At 42.0% G+C, this 12,390-nt stretch overlaps 1 protein-coding gene across 1 annotated transcript in view; it reads left to right on the forward strand.

The window, feature by feature from the left end:
• Positions 1-12,390, forward strand: part of M1AP (meiosis 1 associated protein) — a gene marked incomplete at both ends in the record, with an annotated part of 74,522 nt that overhangs the window by 43,084 nt on the left and 19,048 nt on the right. The window contains 2 exons of the mRNA XM_079721472.1: positions 7,610-7,783; positions 11,617-11,779. Of these exons, the coding sequence (XP_079577598.1) occupies positions 7,610-7,783; positions 11,617-11,779 (337 nt within the window). The remainder of the gene's footprint in view (positions 1-7,609; positions 7,784-11,616; positions 11,780-12,390) is intronic.

Raw genomic sequence — 12,390 nt, forward strand, 5'->3', positions numbered from 1 at the left:
CACTTGGTCAGTCCTATGCTCACTTCTCTGCAGAGGACACGCTGCCTTAACCCCCACTACCCCTGCCACCTCCTTTCAAGGGGCTTCTCCTTTTTCCCAGGGTCCAATCATTACCACCACAAATGAGGCATATGAGCTCAGAAAGACAAGCTAGACTGCCCCTAACATTTTGAGCTGTCAGAGACTATCCCCTTGCAGTTATTGATTTTAAGACAGTGGTTGAATGACTCTGCACAGTTGTTCCTGAGCAAACTTTGTCTGCTCTGATTACTTATCCTAGTTGTTAACATCCTGAAGCCACTCCTGTATTCACAGAGTAGACAGCACTGATTGTAAACTGACCCAGGAAGGCTAAGGTACCATGATTATATAGTTTCTGTAGTGGTTCTTGACATTTTGGGGGTCACAGAGCTCTTCTGAGAATCTGATAAAAGCTAAGGTCCTATCCTCCTCCTCCACCCCTCCAAAATACACCTATACACATATAGACAAAATTGTATATAATTTCAGGGGTTCCCAGAACCCCTGAAGCCCATCCATAACACTCAAGGACGGGTGACATGATGGTCATTTAGAAAGAAATAGGTTTGGCCTATAGGTCAAGGCCTTTGTGGGACTGGGGAGGATGTGCAGGACTGGCCAGGAGCATCATTTTCCTGGGCTTCTACTTTAGACATTCTATGTCAAGAGAGAAATATAGCCACTATATATGTAAGTATGTGTTAAAGTGTTAAATTCTCCCATTTTAAACACATTTCAATGTTGTAACACTATTTTAGGGTTGACTTCTGAGAAGGATTGCTGCAGGCATCACCTTACTACCTTTAGGCTTTCTTAGACTTTCCCATTATTGTGCCTCTTCCAGAAAAGCTTAGCTCAGTGAAGGATGTCACTGCTTATGGCCACAGGGAGGCAGGGTAAGTCCAAAAGCTGAATGTGAATGCCGGCTGCAGCTAGACTGCAACAGACTAGGCCTTCCTGTCTTGTCAGGGACACCCAGACACTCAGAGCCGCCACCTTCACTCCAGTGACCTTTCTAGGTCATAGCAGTGTGACCAGTCCCTGCTAGCCAGTCAATATGGAAGCTGTTCTTCAACATCTAAGAAGTCTCCTTCCCATTCCCCAGGTTTAGTACATTTAGTTATATTTGTGAGGAACACAGGACCGGGGGTTGATGTTCTTACGTATGTTGGTGGCAGGGAGAAAGTCACCGAGATAAGTGATTGGAAAAAAAAGAATTTTAAAAAAGGAAAGCACATTCTTTTCCTGTAAGAGCAAATCATTTTGTTGATGAGAGAAAAGGAAGAAAATGCCATTTGTTAGACCTACTGCATGCCATTCATGCAGGTAATCATCTCACTTCTTATGCTCCTATAACTATGAAATAAATTGTGCTATCCTAACTTTGCCCAAAGTCACATAGCTAACAACTTTCAAGCCACAATTCAAACCCTGGTCTTTCCACTACATTCCACCACCTTTCATAAACTCAAAAAAAGTTAAGGAAACCTTCAGGAGAAGGTTCAGGAGAAACAAAGTAACAAGTATAATTAGTATTGCCCGTATGGAGTCCACAGATACCCAGGAGGTACTGATTAAAACCAGTAGGGAGGATATAATTAAGCATAACTTCTTGGACAAAGTCAGTTCTGAGCTGGAACCTGGAGGAGCTGCGGGCCATGGATTGACAAGAGTAACAAAAGCACTAAGGAAGGAAGTCACGTGGCAGGGAGACTAGCTCAGTTGAAGCAGAAGAGTTACAGGAAAAAGTAATGAGAGCTGAGGAGGAGGGAGCAATTGTTTAACTCAACAGGTATTTGCTAATCTTCAGCTCTCTGCAAGCTGCTGAGCTGGGGGATGGAGGGGTGGGGGTGTTGATAGGTTCTCAACAGGTAGAGAAGAGGAGGAATGTATTGATATGAGCCATACAGAGTAAGGGAAGAATGGGGGTATTTGAGGAATAATGAGTAGTAACAAATGGTACAGAATGAGTGGAGGGAATGAAGATGACAGCAGGAAGGCAGTATGTGCTCTTTAGGAAAGGAAGGGTCTGACGAAACTATGTCTTAGAAAAATTAACTGGTAGTAAGAAGTACCAGAGGGGAAAGAATGGAGTTCGATGGGACAGCTAAGAGGCTACTGCCATAATCCAGGCACAAGGAAATGACTGTCTGGACCAGTGACAGAGAATACGGAAAAGAAGTTCTCTCTCCAAAGTGTTCTGGTTTACACATTAGTCTTTAGCTTGGATAATGTGACTTTCTGAGAAGGTCCCCTCAAATCTGAAGCATAGCACCTCTATGGCGATTACCTGAGAACTTTTTCAAAGGAAGAAGCTCTGCTCTGTGGTCCTTCCAAGAACCTGTGGGTTAAGAAGTTGGAAAGAACTCTCATACCATATACAAAAATAAACTCAAAATGGATTAAAGGCTTAAATGTAAGACCTGAGACCGTAAAACTTCCAGAAGAAAATATAGGCAGTAAGCTCTTTGGCATCAATCTTAGCAATATTTTTTTTGAATATGTCTCCTCAGGCGAGGGAAACAAAGCAAAAATAACCAAACGGGACTACGACAAACTGAAAAGCTTTTGCACAGTGAAGGGAACTATCGACAAAATGAAAAGCCAGCCCACTGAATGGGAGAAGATATTTGCAAACGATATATCTGAAAAAGGGTTACTATCCAAAATATACAATGAACCTATACAACTCAACATCAAAAAACGAACAACTCGGGGCTTCCCTGGTGGCGCAGTGGTTAAGAATCCGTCTGCCAATGCAGGGGACACGGGCCCAAGCCCTGGTCCGGGAAGATCCCACGTGCCATAGAGCAACTAACCACGTGCACCAAAACTGAGCCTGCACTCCAGAGCCTGCGAGCCACAACTACTGAAGCCCATGCGCCTAGAGCCCATGCTCCGCAACAAGAGAAGCCACCTAGGTGAGAAGCCCATGCACCGCAACGAAGAGTAGCCCCCGCTCGCCACAACTAGAGAAAGCCCGTGCACAGCACTGAAGACCCAGCACAGCCAAAAATAAATAAATTAAATAAATAAAATTTTTTAAAAAATGAACAACCCAATTTAAAAATGGGTAAGGAACCTAGATAGACATTTTTCCAAAGAAGACAGACAGAAGGTCAACAGGCACATGAAAAGCTGCTCAACATCACTAATCATCAGGGAAATGCAAATCAACATCACAATCACTTCACACCTGTCAGAAGGCTATTACCAAAAAGACAGCAAATAATAAATGTTGACAAGGATGTGGCAAAAAGGGAACCCTCATGCACTGTTAGTGGGAATGTAAATTGGTGCAGCTACTATGGAAAACAGTATGGAGTTTCCTCAAAAAATTAAAAATAGAACTACCATATGATCTATCAGTTCCACTCCTGAGTGCTTATTCAAAGAAAAAACACTAATTTGAAAAGATATATGCACCCCTATGTTCATTATAGCACTATTTACAGTAGCCTACATATGGAAGAAACCTAAGTGCCCATCCATAGATGAATGGATAAAGAAGATGTGGTATATATACACAATGGAATATTACTCAGCCATAGGAAAAAAAAGAATGATATCTTGCCATTTGCAGCAACATGGATGAACCTAGAGGGTATTATTCTAAGTGAAATAAGTCAGACAGAGAAAGACAAATACTGTCAGATTTCACTTATATGTGGAATCTAAAAAACAAAACAAATGAACAAACATAACTAAACAGAAACAGAGTCATAGATACAGAGAACAAACAGGTGGTTGCTAGAGGGGAGGAGAGTAGGGAGGGCAGAGTGATAGCTGAGGGAGGGTAAGAGGTACAGACTTTCAATTACAAAATAAGTGAGTCACAGGTATGAGATGTACAGTGTGGGGAGTATAGTCAATAATTACGTAATATCTTTGTATGATGACAGATGGTGGCTAGACTTACCATGATGTTCATTTGGGGATGTATAGAAATATCAAATCACTGTGTTGTGTAGCAGTACCTGACATAGGGTTGTAAGTCAGTTTCACTTCAAAAACCAACAAACTCATAGAAAAAGAGATCAGGTTTGTGGTTACCAGAGGCAGGGAGTGGGGGAGGGTGAATTGAATTAAGGTGGTCAAAAGGTACAAAATTCCACTTATAAGATAAATAAGTACTAGGGATGTAAGGTACAACATAATAAATATAATTAACACTGCTGTACATTATATATGGAAGCTGTTATAGAGTAAATCCTGAGTTCTCATTACAAGAAAAAAATTTTTTGTATTTCTTTAATTTTATATCTATGAGATGATAGATGTTCACTAAACTTATTGTGCTAATCATTTCATGATGTGCATAAGCCAAGTCATTATACTGTACACTTTAATCTTACACAGTGCTATATGTTGATTATATCTCAGTAAAACTGGAAGAGAAAAAAGAAGTTGGAACGAACTTTAGCAACATTGATGGAGTGTCTGCAGGGAAGACTGGCATTTTCCTTCACAGAGGCAACATGTTTCAGGCCTGGTTCTTCAGCTTTACAGAATCAGAAAGTTGATTTTATCAACATCCTCTCAGAGACAGAGTCATCTTATCAAGCTCAAGACTAAAGTATTAGCCAGAATATTTTAGAGGAAGAACCATAACCACTATAATCACCAAGAAGAGCAGAAACTTGACAAACACATCCTGCCATCGGGATGCCTCACAGAGCCAGCACGTGGTCTCCTCTGAGCCATGCTTGGATGATGGCTACCAGCATCTGCCGCTGTTGCTCCCTTCCTCTGTGCTCCATTTCTGGCCAACCCTCTCCCTTTCTAATGGACACATTCATTCTTTGGATAAGCCAGTACCATCCATAGGCTCTAGCCAAATCTTGCTCTGGTCTGTAAGCCATTCTCCTTTTTTTAAATTTATTTATTCTTTATATGGTTTTTTTAATTTATTTAACTTATTTTTGGCTGCGTTGGGTCTTCGTTGCTGTGCTCGGGCTTTCTCTCCAGTTGTGGCAAGCTGCGACTACTCCTCCTTGCAGTACGTGGGCTTTAGGCACGTGGGCTTCAGTAGTTGTGGCTCACGGGCCCAGTTGCTCCACAGCATGTGGGATCTTCCCAGACCAGGGCTCAAACCCATGTTCCCAGCATTGGCAGGCGGATTCTTAACCACTGTGCTACCAGGGAAATCCCCATTCTCCTTTTGTAAGGTGACTGTTTTTCATAGACCTCATCACTCTGTGTTGATTTTATTGTTTAATTATTTGAGGAAACACCTATTGTTCTTATTCCCAGAGTCTCAGCTTTGCTGTTGTCCCCATGTACTGCCCATGGTAGGAATTTCTAATCTTCACCGCTTTCCCTGGGGAGAAAAAAAACACTTATTTGTCTTATCCAAAATTCTGTTGTTTGAACTTGAAGCAATATTATCCTCTCTACTTTTTGAGATCCTTTGTTCAATTTCATTTATTTAGTTCTATATCTGCCTCCTTATGCTTTTTTTGGGGGGGCCTCTCACTGTTGTGGCCTCTCCCATTGCGGAGCACAGGCTCCGGATGCACAGGCTCCAGACTCACAGGCTCAGCGGCCATGGCTCACAGGCCTAGCTGCTCCGCTGCATGTGGGATCTTTCCGGACCGGGGCACGAACCCGCGTCCCCTGCATCGGCAGGTGGACTCTCAACCACTGCGCCACCAGGGAAGCCCTGCCTCCTTATGTTTTAATAACCATTTTGCCTCTCTGAAGAGAAGCTGTTCAGTCATGTCCATACTTCTTACCCAAGTTGAAGTCCAGGCTCAGAAAAATTACTTCTTGTTTTGCCTATGACACAATAAGTTTCACATTATTAAAAAGAACGTTTCTCTTCACTCATGAGGAACGTTTCTTTGACAATGACTTCATATTTATCACTGTAGTACCTGAAAACATAGTAGAGCAGATGAGATTTTAAGGAGAAATGGTCAAGAATAATGTTGCTTTATAAACTCCTTAAGGCAAAGAACATCATATACCTTTGTATATTATTTCATCTTCTAGGTAGTACATAATTAATATTATTGCTTGATGCAATGAATGAAATAGCTAGTAAGCTAATGAACCCTCATAACTATCCACAGAAGATGGTAGAGGTTTTTTTTTTTTAAGTGAAAGCGAGTTTATTTAGAGAGATACACATTCCATAGGCAGAATGTGGTCCGTCACAGAGGGCGAGAGCAGCCGATGGTACAGTTTTAATTATACTGGTCAAAGAGAAATGCATTTGGTGTCCCTTTTCAGCCACAGAATAAGTCGATAAATATAATATGAAGTCACTTAAGTCTCACCACACTTTCCCTGCTTGGGTGCCAATACGTTGGACTGAAGCCCTTTGTTTCCTGTGGAGAGCCTGCCACCTCTGCAGTCTTGTCCTCAGGAATGTCGTTCTAGAAATAAACCAGCTTTCTCCTTGGGGTCCATGAGTCATACATAGAAGTTAATTCATTGGAGCAACTGGCTTTTCTTAGGCCCTTTGTAAAAGTATTTCAGAGAGTCCCTCATGGTGAGGCAAAAAAAAGTCAGGTTCCTCTTCAGTTTCTTTCCAGCTCTTGTCTCATTTCCTATCTCAGTGCTTCCTCCATCACCTTATACTTGGCTTTTACTGACAAACTTTACCTCCAGACCTAGATCCCAATTCCTGAGCTAGTGTTGCCTAAAGAAGGAAGTAGACCATCAAAGCCTCATTACCCCACCTACCTAGTCTCATTCATTCAGATTTGGAGTCAAATCACTCCACCAGACCATCCCTGTCTTCTTGGCTGCTAATCACACTTGTGAGATATAGTATGTCAATGGCAAACTTGTATAATCTGTGTCAGAAGGTGGAACTCAGGAATTCATCTTTTTTTCTTTTGGTCTTTTTTTAATTTATTTTTTTATAACAGAGATAATAACTGAATACATTTTCACTGTGAAACAACAACATAAAACTGAAGTCCCCCTTGTTAACTAAGTATTTAACTTGCATTGGTATATTATTTTTGGCTGTTCTTGTATTCTAGAGTTTTTAAAAATATTCAATATAAGAAATACATGAATACAATAAAATACAAACAGTATAGAAGTATGAATAATAAAAAGTGAATGGATCTCAGCACTCTGCCCCATTTCCTGTCCACTATTAACAGTTTGATAATAGCCTTCCAGAACTTTGTAAGAAGCATTTCCATACATATGTATGCATTTAGGCTAATAGTTTTATTTTTATATAAATGGGTCCATACCATACATCTGTTCTAGAACTTTCTTTATTCACTTACTATCTCCTAGCTTTCCATGTCAGTACATTTAGCTTTACTTTGTTAACAGCTGTATAATACTCCACAGTCTGTGCCATGATTTATTTAAACATTCTCCTATTGATGGGCATTTGAATTGCTTCCTGTTTGGGTTTTTGATTATTTGTTATCACACAGTGCTGTACTGGACATCTTTGCATATGTTTCTTTGTGTACTGTCCAAGAATGTCTCTAGGCTAGATTTCTAGAGGTGGGATTGATGGATCCAAAAATGGGTGCATTTAATATTTTATATTTTTCAAAATTTGTAATAAAAGAATTAAACACTTTAACCACTGTTTCCCTTTCTTCTGCAGAGACTTCTATCCTGGGAACTGATATTGACCTTCAGACTATAGACAATGATATTGTCAGCATGGAGATTTTCTTCAAAGCCTGGCTGCATAACAGTGGAACAGACCAAGAACATGTCCACCTTCTTCTTCCTTCACGGAGTTTCAGCAACATTTCCAGAGCCAGAGATAATCCAAGTACACACACCCCCAAAAGACATATTATATAGATAATAATTATCCTAGTCTAGGATTAGGACTCTAGATTGGAAAGTCATCAGAATACAGAGTAGCTGAGGTTTAGGGATTGGAGGAGGCTTGGATGAGGCTCTCCATGTAAACATGAGGAGTAAGAAAAGAATTTCTAAAAAGTAACCATCACAGTTAGAAAATTGAGCCTGATTAAGCCCAGGCAGCAAGGGCCAGTTAGTTTCAGTGTAAAGACTTAAACACCTCAATAATAGGGCATCAGCTACACTACATAAGAGCACAATGAATCATATGTTTTCTCAAGTTTTCATTTTTGATGCAGCAGATATTATTGACATTATAATTTCAGGTAAGCTGGTACCTTGACAATATCAATAGGGCCTGTGAGGAGAGGAAAAGAACCAAAATTAAATGATTAAATAGAGGTCTTCTCAATAGGGAGACACCAAACTGAGGGGAACTAAAGCAACTACAGAGGCAAGCCCCAGGGAGTACAACTAGTGGCCCTAGACCATGTTCACAAAGTATGTTCTGGCAATTGTGGAAACCAAGAGGTCAAACCAGTGTTCCAGGCATGTCAGCAAGGTCCTGGATATTGTTCTGGCTGGCAGTGTTACTTAATTCAGGTCCCACTAGATTGTAGGGATAAAGCCGTTTCTAGTCTCCATCCCCTTTGAAACTTGGCCTAGGACCTGGGTGGCAGGGCCTGCAAATGGACCCATCAGTATAGTCAGCCACAGCTCCAAAGGGAACAGATTAAATTTTGTCTTCCCCTTTAGGGGTGGGAGCTCAATGAGAAAAATGGGTACAGACTTCCTGGGGAAGGGGAGGACACATGTTGGTCCTTTCTTTCTGGGGATAGCCACTGGGTTCTTAATCTCCCTACCCCTCCCCCACATTTCAATCTAGGGCCTGGGATGCCTTTAACAACTTACCTTGATTTTACTGTCTTTCTTTTGTGTGTAAAATTTTCTTCCCAAGACCTCCATTCCACGCACTTTGTCCGAGACTAACAATACCAATTGCTCACTTCTTATCTATTTTCCCCAAGCACTATGTCAACTCCTTTCATTGCATCGTCCCCTTTCACCTTCATAACAACAACATGGTGCAGGTACTATTATCATATGTCATTGAATCTAAGATGCTGTCCATTATAAGATACACCATTATTTTATATACCACTGAGAAAGAAAAACAATGCCAATTAAATGTGACACATTGCTTTTTTATCACTTAGAAATATTATTTTATTCTTACTAAGAGAGTTCTTTTAGATTAGAATAGTAAGTAAGGGTTAAGAGTACCTGTCTGATCGATGGTGATTGCAAGACATATATAGATATGTATAACTGATTCATTTTGTTATAAAGCAGAAACTAATAATAAAAGAAAGACATATATAGAGCTGTTAGTGAGAAAAAATGTGTCTTAAAATGAATAAATATAATATTATCCCTGTTTTACAGATGAGAAAACTGAGACAGAGAAATTAAACATTTCTGCACAGAAAATTAATAGTCAAGCCAGAATTTGAAGCCAGGCAACTCCATATCCCATTCTTAACCCTTAGGATTAGAAATCTATATTTTATACATTTGACTACTCTCAGCCTAGAGGACATTCATCAAACTCAGGTCTATCACTTCCAGAGCTTGGGCCCTTACCTACTATGCAACCTGCCTCATGCTGGGCAATTTTGAGCAAAGGGGCTGCCTCATGCTGGGCACATCTCTTATTAGGAGGGCTGGGGCCATCCAAAGCCAGGAGCTCCTACAACCAGCCTTTCTTCTACTGTTGCATGGCATATGCCCATGGTAGTGTTGAGAGTTTCTCTGCTTTGCCCTCCCTTGTTCCATGGCTTTCAGCACCAGGGTCAGAGCCAGAATGTTTATCTCCATCTGCAATTATTTTTTGGAAACCACAGGTCTTCAGGATGGGTGGTGGAACTTAGATCCAGACTCTTCTGCTGAGGAGGTCTTCACTGGAATCCAGATGCTCAGGCATAAGTTGGAATGAGGTCCAGAGAAAGTAGGCCTCCTCTGGGGTGGGTGTGACCCACATGAGAGTTTAAACAAGCACAATAAAAACCATATCATAGTTATCCATTATTTACAAAACTGATGCATTGCCCCATATGTAGATTTCTGGAAATGTGGTTCCCCACAAAAAAATAAAACAAAACAAGACAAAAACACTGAGCTCTCCTAGTATAGAATCTTTTGAGGACTGCTCCTCAGATGTTCACTTTGACTGCTCCTTACAAGGTTCTCCACCCAACACCACCGGCTTCTATAGCTGCCTCGGGCCCTTCACCCACTCTCTAGGTGCTTCCCTCAGAGGCCTCTTTCTCACAGTGCATAGTCTACCTCAGCTGAGTGTCTTTTCCCATATCTTGGGTTTGGGGGTCTGCCACCTCTGCACCCGAGTCTGAGTGGTGAGAAGCATACCTGGTTCTAGACTCTAGCCCTGGTAAAATGTTTTTCCCAGCTTTGGAACGTTGCTGAGACTACAATTCCAGTAGTTCTCATCCCTGGCTACAGTAAGAATCACATGAGGAACTTTTTAAAATACCAATCTCAGCTCCATCCCCAGAGATCCCAATTTCATTGGTGTGAGGTAGGGGCCAGATATCATTTGCAAGTTCACTAGGTGATTCTTACTGCAACCAGAGTTGAGAACCTAAGCCAGATAAGCACAGCCATCTAGTCCTAAAGCCCAGGGACCCGACAATGGAGCAGTCAGGCACAGAGGAAACGAGGGGAAGCTGGAGTCCTAGGCAAAGTCCCTCCTATACTTCCTGGGCTCTAGGACACACCTGGCCAAGAGCTGTCTCACCCAGAACTGATGTCTAGGTCTGATTGCTAGGCCCAGGAGGGCCAGCTAGATCTGACATCTATTCTGGCATCCTATTTTTTCTACATTATTTCTACTTTCATTTTTACCTCATGTTGCAGTTACTACAGTCATTTCATAAATCACTGACATCAACTACTAGCCTTCTCACAAGTACGCAGCACTCATATATTCATAGTTTGTTAACAGTTTTTAAACCTGATATACATTTTATTTAAAACCTTCATAATATCAAGGATTCAAATCTAGTGCAACAGAACATTGTACACTGTGACATGTGAATGTACCTGCTGGAGCAAAAGCTTAACACAGAAGCAGATGAATAACCCGTACACAGTTAGTTGAGGGCCCCCCAGAACTGTTGTCTGGTGCCGCAATCATGTTCCAAGGCCCAAAGATTCTATTCACTTGGGGAATTAAAAATAAACTATTTCAGGAACTTATTCCTCTCCCTCCCTCGAATGTCCCTAGAAGAGCTCACAGAGAAGCAGTAGCTGTCAGCTGACTGCCTGACTTCTGCTTTCCTGTTCTTCCTTCATCTGACCTGCAGTCTTGCCAAAGCTTAGCCACAGGGAGGCAGGAGGGGCAACGTTTCCTTCTGTGATCGCCAAAAGGCCCTGCATATTTCAGTGTTAGCCGCCTCCTCCGCAGAGGACACACGTTCCCCTCAGACTCGATCTCAAGCCAGAAATCTCACTACGAGACAACTGCTCAGCCAGCCCAGAAGTAAAATAAGAAAAAAATCATGCCACACCCAGAAAATAAGCGACCTGGTGTGTAGAGCAACACTGTTCCAGACGTGCTCTGCCTTCCCAATGTACTTTCCTCTGTCCAGTCCCTGGCCTCCTCCCAGCCCTTACTTGCCGGGTGGAAGTGGAATTGGGTGGCAGATGTTCTCTCTTAATCGTATAGCCTGAAGTAACTTGTGACAAACAATCCCTCTCCCAATGCCGTTTTTACTGTAGTGTGCCTGAAATGTGATCTCCAAGAGCGACTTCTCAGCCCGTCCCTGCTCCCTGGAACAGCTGATGGCTCCTTGAGAATGGATGACCCCAAAGGAGACTTCAGCACCCTCTACCAGATGGTTTCCCAATCATCAGCGTCTTGTTACAAGCTCCGGGTGATCAAGTATGGCTCAAGAGAACCTCTCCCATCCATGCAAATATTTATTCTTATTGGTTCCACAGCTAGGAAGAACAGAGGTAAAGGGCATCCCCAAGTGTCAGGCAGCAGGGAGTCAGTTCCAAAGCAGCAACTACAGGTATGGGCATGAAAGAGTAAGGTCAGGCTGCTTAGTATGTGGAGATGAATGAGGAGACTGTGGAAGATGTGCCTCAGTAGGGTATTCTGAAGTCTGGATGAGGGCTGGAAACCCAGATAGTCTCTGAGAATGCAGAGGAAAAAAGAAAAAAAGATCAGCAGAATGATGTTTATCCATTCAGTCAATGTTTATTGAATACCATCGTGACAGAGATCTGACCTTCAAGGAGCAAGTGACACATAGGATCTACCCCACCTTCCCATTTCTTTACTAGAATTCCTGTTTCCAGAAGAATCAGTTCCAGGGTGGAATTAGCAATGATGGCAAAGACCATGTTTACTGCTTCCCAGTTCCTGTCACAGTACCATGTGCAGTTATCTGAGTAAGCTTGTCCATGGATCTGCGACCATGGATGCTGCTGGGGACCTTCTTAAACGCACCCTCTTCTTACATGTGTCTTCTGTCAGCACCTTGCCCC

This window comes from Hyperoodon ampullatus (assembly GCF_949752795.1).
Source record: "Hyperoodon ampullatus genome assembly, chromosome: 15".
NCBI lineage: Eukaryota > Metazoa > Chordata > Mammalia > Artiodactyla > Ziphiidae > Hyperoodon > Hyperoodon ampullatus.